At 41.8% G+C, this 18743-nt stretch overlaps 1 protein-coding gene across 1 annotated transcript in view; it reads left to right on the top strand.

Annotated features, from left to right (window-relative positions):
- MYO5C (myosin VC) overlaps nucleotides 1–18743 on the top strand; it is a 1267761-nt gene that overhangs the window by 822129 nt on the left and 426889 nt on the right. The window contains exon 25 of the mRNA XM_078684841.1: nucleotides 10484–10664. Within this exon, the coding sequence (XP_078540967.1) occupies nucleotides 10484–10664 (181 nt within the window). The remainder of the gene's footprint in view (nucleotides 1–10483; nucleotides 10665–18743) is intronic.

Below are 18743 nucleotides of genomic sequence, written 5' to 3'. Positions count from 1 at the left end.
CTGCTCCTCAAATATGTTATATCTTTTGCATTTTGTATTCTTTATTATTCTTCTGATTCAGGAAGTCTCTCTCTTTCTAATTTTCACCTTCTTAGTCTTTCTTTCCTTGCTTTTCATATCTACATGCTCTTTTATTATTTATTACATTTCTTCATTTAATTCTTGTTCCAACTTTTTCACCTTTCTTCATTCATTATACTTGTGTTTAGCTCATGAATTAATTTTGATTTATAACTTTCTATATTACATATTATTTATACTTGGTACTATCAAATCTGTAGTGCTTTGCTGGTTATAATATGCAATTTATACTGTTCTATATTATTTATATTGCCTCCATTCCTATTTATTATATTCCATATTTATTCTGCTTTAGATTGTTATTTATGTTCCCGATAATGCAATATATTAGGCTCTCTTTGGATATTTATATGATACTGCTGCCTCACCTTTTTATTTATCATTGATATTATATTGCTCACTGATCATTTGTATTATTTATTCTTATTGATGGTTTATTCATTGATTTGTCTAATTTATATTTTTACATACGTTTTGTCACTTAATGAAAACTTTACTGTTGAGCATTCTGTATTGTGCTTGTTGGCCTCTGTGGTTGCTCCTCCACGTTATTTCCCCCCATGCAGATTGTCTATTACAGACTTCCCCTGGTGGGGTTTTTCTTTTTTATGCTCCTTTTTTCTTTGGAGTACTTTTGGTTTTTCTTTCCTTCTTTCTAGCATCTTCTTTTCTTCTTGGAATATCTCTTTCGGTATATTGTTTCTTGTGTTGTGTTTGTTTTCCTTCTTCCTTTATTCCTGAGATAATGTTGTTTCTTTCTTTCTTTTCTATTTACTGGATGCTTCCATTTGTATTGTCTTATGATTTCCTATGCCAGGTTTAAATATTGTGTCACTTAATGTTCGTGGGTTGAATCATCCTGTTAAGCGGGCCAAGATCCTAGATTATTGTAAAAACCTGTCAGGCGATGTTTTTTACTTCAGGAAACCAAGATAGCTTTTAAAGAAGCTTTGCTGTTAGGGAAGGAGTGGGTCCTTGATGTCTGTTGCTCTGAAGCTGCTGGTAAAAAGAATGGAGTTGTCACCTTGATTTCTAAACACTCTGGTTTGTCTATTATTACTGCAGAGCATGATGCAAATGGCAGATGGTTATTTACGCGCCTGTCCAATGGTAACTTATATGTTATGAATGTATATGCCCCTAACATCGATGATCCTCTTTTTTGGCATTATATAGATAAAAAAACTTTCTGATATAAAACTTTCTGATATCCCACATCATGCTAGAACAATTGTTTGTGGTGATTTCAATTTGCCCTTAGATCCTATTTTAGACAGACATTCTGCTTTTCAGTATCGTCTTCCTTGGGGGCATAAACACTTGCTCAAAATGTGTTCTTCCCATCATCTGAAGGATGCATGGAGATTGCATAATCCTATGGGTAGCGATTTAACTTTTTTCTCATCTCCACATTCTAGCTTTTCTTGCATTGATTATCTTCTATTTGATGCGGCTCTTTTAAAACATACCATCAACGTTATGATCTATCCAATAGTCGTTTCTGATCACTCAGCGGTCTCTGTGAGTATCCTTAATCTTACGGATACGCGTGGCCCTCGCACTTGGCGCCTTAACACAGAGATTCTGGATGACAAAGATGAAGTCAAGGTAATGTCCAACGATTTCATGTAATTTCCATTGAAATGAATGGGCACTCCATGACGAGTTACCCTTGTCATTAGCATCCAAGTGGTTAACCACTTGGATGCTAATGACAAGGGTAACTCGTCATGGAGTGCCCATTAATTTCAATGGAAATTACATGAAATCGTTGGACATTCTATAGCATCCAAGTGGTTTTAACGAAGAAATTCATAATTTCTTCCAAGAAAATGAACTTTCAGTTAAATCCCCAATAGTTCTGTGGGATGCCTTTAAATGTACTATTTGGGATCATATTATCAAACACATGTCCAAAGGAATAGTGATATCAGGAAATCTTTGCAGTCTTTGGGAGATGAAATCAAAAGTAAGGAGATTTTATATAGACGTTCTAATGATAAGTCTCTTTTACAGGATATCAAGAACCTAAAGTATTCTTTCAATTCTATACTTACTAAACAAGCTTAAAATCTAGCAGTTTGTTATTACAAAATAGAGCTGGTAAGTTGGTAGCTGCCACCCTAATATTTCCGAATATTAATATTAAAACTACTCAGATCTACCCTATTACTGATAAAAATGGCTCAAAAAAAGTCATACTCATGAAATTCTTCAAGTCTTCCGTGATTTTTCTGAAAATGTATATACTGCTAAAGCAAAAACAACAGGTGATGGACAGAATGCAGAACATTGTCATACATTCACCCCAGTACAGAAAACTGGGCCTAAATCCATCTTTTTTTGCACTCCACACCACCCCAGGTCAGACATGACCATATGCAAATCAACCTTGACCCTGTGCCTCATGGGAACAGTCCAGCTCGAACTGCCAAGCCATATCTTTTCTGGACCGGAATCAAGCATCCAAGGACCGGTTTCTGGCTATCAGCCGTCATCAGCCTGGATAGCTTGACTTCAGTGGTGTCAAGAGCATGGGACTCACATCTGAGCATACCCATCCCACTCGGGGCGACAAACGCAAAAACAACAGGTGATGGACAGAATGCAGAACATTGTCATACATTCACCCCAGTACAGAGATCTGGGCCTAAATCCATCGTTTTTTTGCACTCCACACCATCCCAGGTCAGACATGGCCATATGCAAGTCAGCCTTGACCCTGTGCCTCATGGGAACAGTCCAGCCCGAACTGCCAAGCCATGTCTTTCCTGGACCGGAATCAAGCATCCAAGGACCGGTTTCTGGCTATCAGCCGTCATCAGCCTGGATAGCTTGACTTCAGTGGTGTGGAGAGCATGAGACTCACGTCTGAGCATACCCATCCCACTCGGGGCGACAAAGGCAAAAACAACAGGTGATGGACAGAATGCAGAACATTGTCATACATTCACCCCAGTACAGAGATATGGGCCTAAATCCATCGTTTTTTGCACTCCACACCACCCCAGGTCAGACATGGCCATATGCAAATCAGCCTTGACACTGTGCCTCATGGGAACAGTCCAGCCCGAACTGCCAAGCCATGTCTTTCCTGGACCGGAATAAAGCATCCAAGGACCGGTTTCTGGCTATCAGCCGTCATCAGCCTGGATAGCTTGACTCCAGTGGTGTGGAGAGCATGGGACTCACGTCTGAGCATACCCATCCCACTCGGGGCGACTAAGGCAAAAAACAACAGGTGATGGACAGAATGCAGAACATTGTCATACATTCACCCCAGTACAGAGATCTGGGCCTAAATCCATAGTTTTTTTGCACTCCACACCACCCCAGGTCAGACATGGCCATATGCAAATCAGCCTTGACCCTGTGCCTCATGGGAACAGTCCAGTCCGAACTGCCAAGCCATGTCTTTCCTGGACTGGAATCAAGCATCCAAGGACCGGTTTCTGGCTATCAGCCGTCATCAGCCTGGATAGCTTGACTCCAGTGGTGTGGAGAGCATGGGACTCACGTCTGAGCATACCCATCCCACTCGGGGCGACAAATGCAAAAACAACAGGTGATGGACAGAATGCAGAACATTGTCATACATTCACCCCAGTACAGAGATCTGGGCCTTAATCCATCGTTTTTTTGCACACCACACCACCTCAGTTCAGACATGGCCATATGCAAATCAGCCTTGACCCTGTGCCTCATGGGAACAGTCCAGCCCGAACTGCCAAGCCATGTCTTTCCTGGACCGGAATCAAGCATCCAAGGACTGGTTTCTGGCTATCAGCCGTCATCAGCCTGGATAGCTTGACTCCAGTGGTGTGGAGAGCATGGGACTCACGTCTGAGCATAACCATCCCACTCGGGGCGACAAATGCAAAAACAACAGGTGATGGACAGAATGCAGAACATTGTCATACATTCACCCCAGTACAGAGATCTGGGCCTAAATCCATCGTTTTTTTGCTCTCCACACCACCCCAGGTCAGACATGGCCATATGCAAATCAGCCTTGACCCTGTGCCTCATGGGAACAGTCCAGCCCGAACTGCCAAGCCATGTCTTTCCTGGACCGGAATCAAGCATCCAAGGACTGGTCCAAGGAAGACATGACTATATTTAGAATTAAATATGGAAGCTAGGATTTTTGACAAAATTCTGGCTAAACATTTAGAAGGTCATATCCCTAGTCTTATTCAAGCTTCTCAAACTGGCTTTGTTAATGGGCGACTTGCCGGAAATAATATCCAAACTTTTTGTCATATTTTAGAGAAAACCAAACTTTCTTCATTTCCATCGGCGACGATTTCTCTTGACGCTGAAAAGGCTTTCGATAAAGTCTCATGGCCTTTTCTAAAAGCAGTTCTCCGATCCCATAACCTCGGGGATTCTTTTATTAATATGGTAATGCCTCTTTATGCAGCCAAAAGCCAATATATTCGTGTTAATGGTGCTACATCTTCCTTTTCTAATCTTTGTCAGGGCACTAGGCAAGGGAGCCCCTTATCACCTCCTTTTTTTACTATCTATCGATCCACTTCTTCGCTTACTTAACCTGAACCAAGGTATCAAAGGATTTCAATTTGGCTCACACACCCTTCAAACGGCCGCCTATGCGGATGACGTCCATACCTTTTCAGAGGATATTGCTTCCTGTTATTTCTAATACCATAAGTGATTTCTCGCTTGTTTCTGGTTATTCTCTGAACAAAGAGAAACAGAATGTTTCTCCTTAACTCGTTCTGCTTCCCCTCTCATATGAAATAATTACAAAAAGGGGGTGGTGATGGACAGAGTATCTGAGTTAATCAGAACACTCCTACCCAGTCAACAGATCAGGGGTTGATCCATCACCGTTTTTTAGCTCACTGCACCATCCCAGTTCAGAACCTGGCTATATGCAAATTAGTCTGTCCCTGGCCCAGTGCCTCATGGGAACAGGGCAGACCAAACTACCAAGCCAATTCTTCACTGGAAAGGAAACAAGCTTCCGGGGACCGGTTTCTGGCATTACAGCCGTCTTCGGCCCGGCTTGCTTGAATCCTGATGGTGCAATGAGCAAGGGACTCATGTCTGAGCATACCCTTCCACACTCATGGTGGCCAAAATAATTACAAAAAGGGGGTGGTGATGGACAGAGTATCTGAGTTAATCAGAACACTCCTACCCAGTCAACAGATCAGGGCTTGATCCATCACCGTTTTTTAGCTCCCTGCACCATCCCAGTTCAGAACCTGGCTATATGCAAATTAGTCTGTCCCTGGCCCAGTGCATCATGGGAACAGGGCAGACCAAACTGCCAAGCCAATTCTTCACTGGAAAGGAAACAAGCTTCCGGGGACCGGTTTCTGGCATTACAGCCGTCTTCGGCTTGCTTGAATCCTGATGGTGCAATGAGCAAGGGACTCATGTCTGAGCATACCCTTCCACACTCATGGTGGCCAAAATAATTACAAAAAGGGGGTGGTGATGGACAGAGTATCTGAGTTAATCAGAACACTCCTACCCAGTCAACAGATCAGGGCTTGATCCATCACCGTTTTTTAGCTCACTGCACCATCCCAGTTCAGAACCTGGCTATATGCAAATTAGTCTGTCCCTGGCCCAGTGCATCATGGGAACAGGGCAGACCAAACTACCAAGCCAATTCTTCACTGGAAAGGAAACAAGCTTCCGGGGACCGGTTTCTGGCATTACAGCCATCTTCGGCCCGGCTTGCTTGAATCCTGATGGTGCAATGAGCAAGGGACTCATGTCTGAGCATACCCTTCCACACTCATGGTGGCCAAAAGCTTGTTTCCTTTCCAGTGAAGAATTGGCTTGGTAGTTTGGTTTGCCCTGTTCCCATCATGCACTGGGACAGGAACAGACTAATTTGCATATAGCCAAGTTCTGAGCTGGGATGGTGCAGTGAGCTAAAAAACGGTGATGGATCAAGCCCTGATCTTTGGACTGGGTAAGAGTGGTCTGCTTAATTCAGGCACTCTGTTCATCACCACCCCCTTTTCTGAATCATTTTGTCCACCATAAGCGTGGAAGGGTATACTCAGATGTGAGTCCCTTGCTCATTGCACCATCAGGATTCAAGTAAGCCGGGCCGACGACGCCTGAAATGGCAGAAACCGGTCCCCGGGAGCTTGTTTCCTTCCCAGTATAAGAATTGGCTTGGTAGTTTGGTTTGCCCTGTTCCCATCATGCACTGGGACAGGAACAGACTAATTTGCATATAGCCAAGTTCTGAGCTGGGATGGTGCAGTGAGCTAAAAAACGGTGATGGATCAAGCCCTGATCTTTGGACTGGGTAAGAGTGGTCTGCTTAATTCAGGCACTCTGTTCATCACCACCCCCTTTTCTGAATCCCCTCTCATATGGGTGACTAAGGTTTTAAGTGGCAATCGACCCGTATCAAATATTTAGGAATTTGGTTTTGCAAAGACCTTCCACATACTATTTCTTATAATGAATCTTATATAATAGCGCAAATTGAAGATCTTTTACCTTCCTGGTCCCCTAAGTACATCTCCTGGTGGGGAAGAATTCAAACTCTTACGATGATGATAACACTGATTATAATTTTTTTATCTTGCATGTATGTATGTTATTTGTGAAGCATTCTTCTTCCTTTTTTATGATATTGATTTACTCACTTTCAAATTTCTGTGGAGTGGTAAACATGCTAGACTCACTTATAAACACCTTAGGAAGCCCTCTGTTTTGGGTGGGTGTAATTTGACGGATTGGAATTTATATCAAATTGCATTCTTGGCCTTGCAGGGTATTCTTTGGTTTCTGGCAGACTCCCCACATACTCCCCTGTGGATGTATATTGAATGAGAGTTGTATTCACCTTTTTCTACTTCTTCTTTCCTTACTGCTCCTAAAAGCGTTTTCGGTCACTTCCAGCGTATTATTTTTAACACAATTAGTGCATTAAAATATATGGACAAAAGGATATCTACACCTATCCATAAATCAAGATGGTCGTCTCCATGGTATAATCCTAAAATTCCTACTGACATTGATCTTACTAAGTTTCCTCATGGGCTGCCCATGGTATTAGTTTGGTCAAGGCTCTTTATGACTCCAATAATGATCCGCTCCCTTTCTCTTTTTTGGCCATGAGATATAACCTCACCGGTAAGGTTTTTATTCATTTTGAAGTTGAAGGTTGCTCATTATAAGATATCTTTTTCCATAGACTCGGCTACTATTTCACTTCTTTCTATCTGGTATAGTTCAGTCCATACTGCTTTGCGAATATATACATTTCTCTCAGCTCCACTTCCCTCACAGTCCACAATTACTTATGATAAATGGTCTCATCATTTTGAACCTGACGTTTTTAAACATATCTCACAAGAGACGTGGCAAATCATTGGGAAGTTATCCTTACATAATAAAAGTGCCCCTTCTCTTATTCAATCTAAATTTTTTACTTGAAATCTCCTTCATTGGACCCTTGCTCGTTTACATAAGTTGAAACTACGAGATAGTGATCTTTGTAGGCATTGTAGTTTACAGCCAGATACTCATCAGCATATTTTTTTTAATGCACTTTACTACAACCCTATTGGGATTTAATATGGAAACATTTATCACTCAACCTTAATATATCGTTGGTGCTTTCTTTGCCTTTGATTTTATTGGGTCCTTGGGCTTCTCCTTCTCCTTTACCCCTTGACAATACGGATATGCAGCTATTGGACTTACTTATTTCCATTGCTGTTAAAGTTATCTTAACAGAATGGAAATCTTTTCATCTCCTATCATATCATACTTGGTGGGCATGGGTATCTTATCTTCGTGGTGCTCACACGTTTCTTCCCCTACTATTTCTACTAATGTATGGCGTTCATTGGATACTTATATAAATCTGTCCTCTCCGGGATTAATAGAACAATACCATTTTGATTCTACTCTTTAGTTTGTTTTTACAACCACAGCAGATGTTCCCACCTCTTTCCTTTCTTCTTCTTCTCTTTTCTTTATCTTCTCTCCTTTACTTCTTCTGTCTTTCTTAATTCTTCTTTCATTTTCTTCTCTTTTTTTTATCAGCAATTCGACTAGCGTATCATCTTCACATGTTTTTTATGATGGTATTCCTATTTATTAAGTATACTTGGGTTTTATTATACTAGCTGTTAACTTTCATAACATATCACATTTGTCCTTTCTATTCATATCGTGGGTTTCCCTCGCTCCAATGAGATATGTTTGTCTTTTTTCTATCCCAGTGCATCAAATGTTGCTATGAAATCTGTTTTTGATCTGTACTCCCGTTGTGTGTTAATTTACTATTTATTATCTAATGCTATGTTGAATTGCAATATATTATCAATGTGTTATGTTTTTTAAATAACAATGAAACTAGTTGAACAAAAAGAAACAATAAACAACATTCAAACACAAAAAAAGGACAGGTTGGGGCTGGCAAACTGTTTATTACATCAGGTCTACGTTGCTGCTGGAAACTGCACACACAGGCTGCAATGGCAGGCCTGAGGCATATTTAAAGTGCTATTTAAGTGGGTGGCACATTGACTATTTTCTCTTTGCACACTTGACAATATAAGTGCCAGTTGGGTGGCATGGTTGGCTGAGGCCCTTCGGCCTGGAGTGCTTTAATACCCAGTGTATACTGAACACTAAAATACATGTGGTGAAATTCATATAAGGGGATAGCGGGGATTCACACTTGTGGATACATTAGTAATGTGCAATGCTAATAAATAAATACAAAACAAAAAAGTAGGTGGCGCAATCAGTGCTGCAGGCCCACTACTAGCATTTGATTTACATGCCCTGGGCACAGGCAGTGTCACCTTACTAGGGACTTACAAGTAAATTAAGTATGCCAATTGAGTATGAACCAATCTTACTAAGTGTTAGGAGAGAGCACGAGGACTTTAGGACTGGTTAGCAGGGGTAACGTGCACTGAGTCCTACAGCCAGTAAAAACAATGTTAGCAAAAAGGAGGATCGAGGGTAACATGTTAGGTGAAAAACCACACCAAGGATGCCAGGTCTAATAGTTATCCAACCAATGTTTTTAATGTCTACAATGTGCTCTTTTTTAAAATCAGGAGTTACATATTGGCAGGGTTGTAGCACATTGTGGAACCACCAGTGTTTAGCTTGTATGGTTTATCACTTTTTAAGAGCTTTAGTGTCAATTTCGTATGTTTCATATACATTTCAAGTAAAGTAGTGCAGATGATGAAAATTTTAACTATTTTTCGGGACTCAGGCAATACATATTTTGGGGCCCTCTGCTCAGGAACAGTTTTGAATTTGAATATCAATGTTGTGTTAATTAAAGCTTGCTAAAGCCAATAATATTAAACTACACATTATACTTTTAGAAATGGAATCGCACAAAAACGTTTGAAATATGTTTGGCCTGAGGTCCCAAAAATCATTAAGATACCACTGGAGAGGGAAAAGGTTAAGGTAGAGAAAAGGAAAGAGATGAGACAGACAAAGCGCACTTTCCATTGGGACACTTTTAACCCCTTGCATGCTGATGACGGCCCCCGTCCGTCATGCATCACAGTGCTCGTGTGCTGATGACGGCTGGGGGCCGTCATGAACCCGCCCACTCTTCGAAACGGCCGCGCAGGCGCAGAATCGCGGCCGCGCCCAAGGCATTAAAGGTGAGGGTCTTGGACAATTACCCACTTTGCCCATACCTTGAAAAGTTTCTTGGAAAATGGGGAATCACTTTAGTTGCTGCATGACACATTTAAAAATATCCTAATTATTATACTCTTTAAAACTATACACCAACAATAACAAAATGAGGAGTGCAGAAAAGACTGAAATGTTTTCTTTCATGGGGAAATCTGGTGGACAATAAAACATAGGCATACACAGCAAATTTTTTCTTTTCAATTACAATATATAGTGCCACTTTTATAAAGGTAGTGTGTTTTCATCCATTTTGGTTTCTGTGAAAAATGTGCATCAAACATTATATAGGAATTGTATTTTTCATTTTTAGATAATAAATACTGAACAGCCACGCACAGACAAAATACTTCACTTAAGTACCAATCTCTTTGGTATAGGCCTTTACAGTGGAACTTCATTCAAAAGAAGGAGCCCTAATATCTAAAGGCCTTATTTAGATTTTCACAGATGGGATACAGTGTTAAAACTTAACGGATAATCTGTCTGCTGTATTACGAGTGCTCATAATAAGGTGGACCGTATACCTGCCACAGTTGTGATGGAGTATCATATCTGCCATATTCTTGATAATGCCGCAAATTATCTGAATTGTTAATTTTTAGCAGCTTAGGCCTGCATATGGGATCAACATGTGACCGTTTTTGACACTTGTTAGAAAAGTGGCAAATAATGACACCTTATATCATTTTTTCATCTTTGTTTATTTCCACAGAATACTGCAGAAAAGTTTTGAAATCCAGAAGCAGGAGTACGAGACGCAAATCAATCTTCAGAGGGATGAAATAAGAACTCTGAAAAGGGAGAATGCTGCACTCCAGCACCAAGTGCAAGATGAGCAATCTCATAAAGAGGGTTTAAAAATTGAAGTTGCACAGCTGACACAGCAAACTAAGGTATGAGGGAGAGTGGATGCTGTTGGGACGGAAAAGTCCTCTTCATGGTAATGAGCATGCACTCCTGCCCGGAGTGCTCAACTGTACTGTATCTCAAATGCAGATTTTTGTTTACTTAGGCAAATACAGATGATGTGTTTGTGTCATGACGTAGGCCTGTCTCACGGATTGTAGTCTAATTGGACTGCGAGGGTCCCCCAAAGCCTTAGCCCCATAGTTGTGTAAGGTTACAGCCTTCACCAGGGGTTAGGCAGCACGAGCATGGTGGTGGCAGCATACTGTGCAGTGATCAGTTGAAGTGAATAGGTCCTTTCTAACCTGTGTCACTGGTGTGAGGCCTACAGACTCACTCATTTTAAAATTTCCGCTGCTGTATACTTTTGGCCTGCCACGGCTTGATGTGAAGTGCTGCTCAGCGCACATGTGGTGTATCTTTACTGGGTTTATGTGTGCTTGGGAAAGGTACAATACAGGGATTGTGCAGTACTGAGCAGTGTGAGTAAGGTGAATGTGTGTGCTGGATGCATATGTGCCTATGAGTGGTACATAACCAGAAGGATGTAGTGCTGTGCAGTGAATGCATGATAGGTGTATGTGTACCTGTGAGTGGTACATACATGATAGATGCAGTGTGTGCATGTTAATACGCATTTGCTGACTGTAGGTGTGTGTGTGTGAGTGATAGAGTACATGAAGGATACAATGCTGGGCAGTGCATGCATGTTAAATGCAAGTGTTGGATGTATGTGTGCCTCTAAGTGGTGCAGTGGACATGTAGGATACAGTACTGTGCAATGCATACATGCTGTATATACGCACTGGTTGTATCTGTGCCTGTGAATGGGGACGCCATTCACATGGAGGTCCTGGGTTTTCGTTTGGGAGACCCAGGCCTGCTTGGTGGAACATGGAGAGAAGGTAGACAGATCCCCCCCAGACAGATTTGTGTATTGCTACATTCCTGTACGCTGGATGTTTCACACTCTGGGAAAGGGAAAACAAGACTACCCTTTACACTTCAAAGATTGCCCTTTGATTCAGTGAGAGGTCACAAGGAAGGGACCTGGGCACATCTCAGGAAGGACATGGGGCTGATAGGATCATAAAGATTAGGGTTGGGGGCCCAGGGCTAATCTCTTGATGCACATAGCACTGCGGCTGATATCCAGGTGTAAACTCTAGTCACTCCTATGGACAGTGTTGTTGGATTATCAGCTGTGAAGATACCCCTGCAGTGACAGACTGCTTTTCAAAAGGAAAAGGGAACAGAGTGGGAACTTCAAATAAATCAGATCTCCCGCGTAAAACTTAAAAACTCAGACCCTAAATCACATTTGTTGTCTGGAAGTGGACAATATGAAGGGGAATATGAGACCCCAAAAATTGTCATCGTCTACGCAATTAGATGCATTGTATGAGGAGGGTAATATGAGACTTCTCCCTGTGATCAGGACTAGGGCTCAAGGATTTCTAGTCTCCCTGCTGGGTATGGGAACATCACCCAGGGAATCCAAGACCACCTGCCTTGGAGCCTTGAGGTCAAGCTCCTGCCTGCTTGCCAAGTCCAGTGTGCGCCGTGAGGAAGAGGAGAGCATTGTAGAGAGCTAGTTCCAGTGGGGAGCCATGTCGAGTGGGATGCTTGGGCGAGGTGTGAGGAAACGACTGCTTCACCAACTGGGTAATTGCCCGTGTTCAAGAAAAAGTCAACAACTGCCGTTTGCCAGGAGAGGGCCTCCATGAAGTAATCCATCTGTCCTGCTGTTCCAATCGGGCTGGGAACTGCTTAGTGCAACCTCGTGCCAGGCAACCTCGTGCCAGGTTTGACTCCTGAGGAAAGAATGCTGTACAGAAAATGCAGCAGCCTTGTGCCGTAGCAGGTGGTAACCCATATGCAAGAGGGGCCACTGTGGATAAGACTTGTGTGGTAGCAAACTTTGACCCCGTATGCCAGAAGGGGTCACCAAGAACAATTTCACTGAGTAATTGGCTAGGGGCACAAAGGCATTGAGTTGCGGTTACCCCATATGTCGGAGAGGGTCACCAGGAGCACCAAGGACAGTCACTGGTTGTGCTCTTCACTGGGGTAGTGCATTGTGCTGTGGGAAGCACCTGCTCACCATCACCCAGTCAAAGGGACCCAAAGCAATCCTAAGAGAGACAAACTCAACGCTTACTCTGCAGAAGAAGCTGCAGAGAACCAATGCTTGCTTCCGAAATGTAACTGCAATGAGAGACTACTCACGCTGAGTGGTAGCAGAGGAACACTATTGACCTTAGGTTAGAGTCATGGTGGACTCTTGAGACTTGGGCTACTAGTGGGGCATATCCTGGATGTTACCAATAGTGGATGGGTGTATAATCACAATCACTAACAGCGAGGAGTGAGTGGAACAGGGAACCATCAAAGAAACACTAGAGCCCTGACCTCAGGGTAGTACTGTGTAATTGTTTATGAATGTTGTAATTTTCCTTTGTGTGGTTAGCAGTAGAAACAAAGAACTTCACTTTCTTCATAAAAGTGAGTACTTGGCAGGACAATGATTTATTTCTGTTCCTGCTTACATTTTGAATTGTGAGCCTGTTTTCACATTCCTGTATCCACCTCTAAACCCTGAGGGAGCCTTAAACTATTCCGACCAGGCTATCCTGAGAGTCAAGTGCAGATGGGGTACAGTGTGGAAGTGGTGTGGCCCAGTTGTTTTGTTAAGGATCCATAATAAGTCTGGTACCGGGACATCAGGAGTAAAAGGCCTCAACCTTCAAGATTGGCCCTAGTACCCCCTGGATGCCCTCTAAAAGGGGTTCTGAGGGGTGAATATTGAGGTGAACTGGAAATTTAATTGGACATGGATTGTTGTTTACACAGAGTAACCTGAACGTTGCTCCTGCTTCACAGATACTGTCACTGTTTTAATGTAACCTAATCAGATTTTCGAACCCAACATTAGATAAGAAGGGCTTTCAATTCCTTCAGCGGTGATACTGTAATGTTTTGTACTGCCAGTTCACAAATCCCATTATTTATAGTATCATAAAAAGTTAATGCAGTTTCATTTATTAAATGTAACTTGTACTGTTTAATATGGATGTTGATACACCAAAATGCAAGGGTAGGGTGTGAAATCACACACCCTTTGTCCTGAAGGGGACATATGAATCTAACTCTTCCCAGAAAGTAATGTCAGAAAATCTTAAACCTGATGTCATCATGATAATTTACATTGCTGAAATTCCATCATAAAATCATGATTAGTATAACAACACAGACAAATGCCTTTTTTACATTCCACTTGTGTTGGCGTGCCAAAGTGATTTTTGAGCGATCCAGCAAATCGAGAGAAAGAGCTCTTCTAGATGATTCTGCTACCAATAGCACACTTAAAAACATGGATTTTAAAGCACACATTTAAAATTGCTAAAAAGCCATGTGCTCTGAAAGTGCACTTATCAAATATTCAAGTCCATTAATCTATGCCAAGTCAATTTAACCTGATGCACCAGAACGTATGCTCACTGACACAGACACAAGCGTACACATGTATGCTGCTTGTCTCTAACTAACATACTCTCACCCATAAGCATGCACAAAACATACATTTTGAAACTATTCTTACTTACCTCAGCTCCCAGAGAAGGTCCCATTCCAGCTCCCAGTGCTACATTATTTGACAAACTAATAGCGAATAATAACATATTATTCACACAAAAACTAGGCAGAAAAGAAGACTAACAGAAGTCCAACGACCATTACAGTGAGCTGCCTTTTGTGGCTAGAAAACTCCGTAGACGGTGTAGGATTAATATAAGTATTTATTAAGCGCACATGGTACGCTGCAGTTGGTGGTCCCTCTCCAGTCAGCAGACAACTGACTCGGGAGCAATCCACCTCTGTCAAAAAACAGCATAACTCCAGAACCCCAGTGATGCCACATTCTATATTAAAGGTACATACTTACACGCTTGCTATGCTAATCCCCTAAGCACAACACTGTCCCTCTGTACTTGGCACTGATTTTGCCAACTGTGAAGCCAGAGGTCACAAATGCTTTGCCATTCGTGGCAAAGGACAAGCCAGGGGTTGAAATTGCAACCCCTGGGCACCCCTAAATGATGTTCAGGTTGTTTTATAATTGAGGAGATTTACATCAAAAGCTCTGAAAAATTGCATGCTGCTTCTAATATCTCCAGTGCATTTAGGTACTACTTGGCAAGCTGTTGTAAAGCTTGCTTAGTTTTTGTTTCCCTGCTTACCTCAGCAGTTGGCCTACCACATATAATTAAGATGAATATAGTAACAGTGTATCGAAATCAGGGGTACAAATCGGTTGTTTTTTAACAAGAGCGCCCTTCAATATTAGAAAATATCCTTCGATACTTGGTTTATTTTTGAAATGACAAGTGGATAACAGTAATATGCAATGCATGTGTTAATACTGTGTGTTTACTTTCTACCCCTGGTTCTAGATAGTTACTATCATTGATGTCATCATAACATAAAACAAATATTTTGTGCTAAAATACTTCCATTGAGGTTCACAAAAACATTTATAGAAAACACAGGTAACTCAGTGTAGTTTAATCAATGCAATAGAGTTCACAATCCTAAAGATGGCGCGTGGTGAAATCAAACAAGTGCAATTGAGTGTGTAGACTTAATGGATGACACCAACAAGTGCGAATCTATATTCTAGTAATATACTTCTCTGATTCCAAGTTGCTGTTCCTCAGCTACATGGAAGAACAAATCATAGGTTTCAACCAAAAGTTCTAGCCTCAGCAACTATGTAATGATTCTATGCTGTGGACCACAAGAACATACACCCCACGCTTTTAAGAAGGTTTTCACCATTGACAAGTGTTGTTAGTCCTGTCGACTCATGGGACACATAGGGCCTGATTTAGATCTTGGTGAATGAGTTACTCCACCACAACAGTGACGAATATCTCCTCCGCTGAAATATAAATCTTTTTATATCCTATGGGATTTACATTTAGGCGGATGGGATGTCCGTCACCGTTGTGAAGGAGTAGCCCTGACACCAAGATCTAAATCGGGCCCGTAGTCTTTCTTGAGCTAATGAGCCATATAGTTGCTTATTACACAAGTTCAGCTTGCAAGAGTGAGCACATCCTGCACCTCTTCATAACAATGACAAATTATTTTATCTACCAGTTCCGCCTTTCAAATATAGCTTTTTGCTGCAGAGACAGGACTACCTCACTAATATGTATATTCCAGACGTATCTAACCACTGGGAAGCACTATGCTCGCAGAGCAATAGGACGATGGCTCGGTATAGTATTCCAACCCACTTGGTGCAGATTATTCCCAGTAGCACAGTGAGCACAGGACCAAAGTCTGAGTGAAACCATTCTTGGGTTGCTTGTGTTACTATTAGAGTAGGTTCAAGACTGATTTGCATACAGATGGTTTCAAAATGAGGTGCCATGGTGGACAAAAGCATGATGGGTGGAAATGCTAGCCTCAGCGATTGCCAGTGGTTAGATAAATTGCAAGCAAACATTCCTCTCATCTCCTTTTGTGTGTTTCATGCCCCCTTCCCCCAACCCCTCAAATGACAAGGAGATGCCCAGACGTGGGTTTTTGTTCACTGCGCCACTGGAACCAAGTTACAACTGAGGATTCTCACTCTGAGCAAACTGGTCTTGTGTTTCTTCTATTCCGGTTCAGGGAGGACCTGGCCTGTCAGTTGAGCTGGACTCTTCCAATGTAAGCAGGGTCAAGACTGATTTGTATATGGCTGGGTCCAAACTGAGATGGCACAGTGGGCAAAAGAGCATTGGGTTAAAATATTACCTCGAGCGATTGCCAGCAGTTATGATACATTTTGAGTGCTGATATAAAAATGAAGGAAAAAAGCAGAAACCAGGATACAATTTGAATTCTGGATGTAAGTTTGGAAGGATAAGATAAGTTGTCTTATATTTTTCAATCACAGACCCTTTAAACGTCTAAGACCAAACATTCTCCTGCATAGCTCAGTTTTAAGGTGTTTTACTGAATCAGATGTACTTTGATGTGCATTAAGATAGGGATCCATGGAACACTATGAATTTCTGCCACTTAAAGGGGCCTTCATTGATTACATTCTAGAATGGTGGATTAAAATTCCTCTTAGGGATGGCATTTGTATTAGTATTTTTATGATGCTAAAAATGATGAGGAATTTCCTACTATTGTTACCATTGGCCCATAGAAAGACAGTGGTCCAGGCCTTGATAATGTCTAGGCTGGACTATGCCAATGTACTCTATTTGGGCATCCCTGAGTACTTACTGAACCGTCTTCAGGTTGTTCAAAATTCAGCTGCCAGAGCAGTTTCCATGGTTGGGCCCAGAACCACATGACGAAGCATCTGAAAACACTTCACTGGCTATCAGTAAGGAACAGAGTTGCTTTTAAGTCACTTGTGTTGGCCTTTAAGGCTCTGAATAACAGTGGGGCCCAGTATATCAGGAAAATAATCTTGCCCTATAATCCAGCCAGGGCCCTGAGATTATCAACCCAACATTTGCTGCGGGTGCCTAAATTCTGCTTGGCCAGGAAGGGCGGACGCTCCGGACGCTCCTTCCAGGTGGTAGTGAGCAGAATGTGGAACAGGCTCCCGTTGTCTCTAAGACAAGAAGCAGAACTCCTGAGCTTCCGACGCCAGCTGAAAACCTGGCTGTTCCATCAATAATTCGAGTTTAGTATGAGTAGGAGTAAACGTTGGCCTCTCTCTTCTGGATTGCTTAATCTTTTTCAGCGCCGGGACACTCCTTGGAGTAGCCGTGCGCTTGTACAAATACCCTATAACATTAACATTAACAGGTTTAGGCGCATCCTAGCTGCCTAACGTTTGAGTCTTGTAAGCCTGTCTGTCTTTAAGTTCTTTGGTAAGCCTCTATAGACATACTGTGATTGCGTTGATAAGATGGGAGGTTTGCAGAAGATGGAGAATGTTCTGAAGCAAGAAGAGCTGCATATTGCAAAACTTAACCACAGCATTGGTTGGAGGGGCAAATGAAACATTTGTGTTAGAGAGGACCTCAGATCTTAATCTTCTGAGAGAAAGAAGAACTAGGGCGAAGCTAGTTCCAATTACATGGAAGAGAGGCTGTCTCTAGCAACCACAGGGTAGGATTTCAGTTTTGCTCTGTTTAGATAAATGACGTTTTCTGTGTAGGAATGTATCATGTTCTCCGCAACTGTTGAGGGTGTAGTTGAGAGAAACCATATGCAAGTACCAGATAGGGTATTTTTCTACCATCCTTAGTGGATCACTTGTAGAACAATAAAGAGGCATATTTTGTTTAGTTGTGTTTGTGTTCACTTTGTTACAGTTACCAAATTTCAATGCTACTTGTCCTAAGCGGATGCTGTGTGGCAGTGATGCTCAGTTTTCCTTTTTCATGTATATTACTTCCGTTGAATGCTATATTCAACTTCTATAAAGGAGATGCTTTGCAAGTTATTGTAGTTAGTACACAGTAGTAAAAGACAAGTGAAAAACAAAATATCACATGCCAACAGATCTAGTCAAGTACAAATCCAGTGTAGAAAACAGTGAGGTGAGAGTGTAGCACATCCACATACCACGTGCAGGCACTGTAAGAGAAGCATGAATTGACACAATGCAAATTATACAGATGTTCACATGATCATTCTCATTGTTTGGGATCTCTCCTATGTATGCGCTAACAGACTTAGTACATGCAGTGGTGGTTCAAATTGCTGCCCTGTGCGTGCTTCTCTTGCAGGGGACCTCGAATACTCCCAACAAATATTGGGAGGCTTTCATCATTGCCTTTAGAAGACGGAAAAGTTGATAGATGATTTTTCCCCGGTGGGATTGGCTTAATAATATATAAAATAATATTAAGAAGATGTATTCTTTTACCTTTCATACATGGGAATTATTGAGATGGAGCTGAATGAAAAAAGTACCCTATTTCTATTATTGCAGGATAAAAAATAAGCTATGTCTTCGTTTTATTTATACGTTTACTTGCTTCTTTTCAATCAATTGCTGCTGTCCTTATACAGCCAGAAGTGCTTGTGATAAAAGCATCATAAAT

This window comes from Lissotriton helveticus, chromosome 3_2 (genome assembly GCF_964261635.1).
Source record: "Lissotriton helveticus chromosome 3_2, aLisHel1.1, whole genome shotgun sequence".
Classification (NCBI taxonomy): domain Eukaryota; kingdom Metazoa; phylum Chordata; class Amphibia; order Caudata; family Salamandridae; genus Lissotriton; species Lissotriton helveticus.
This window is presented reverse-complemented; position numbering and strand designations above follow the sequence as displayed.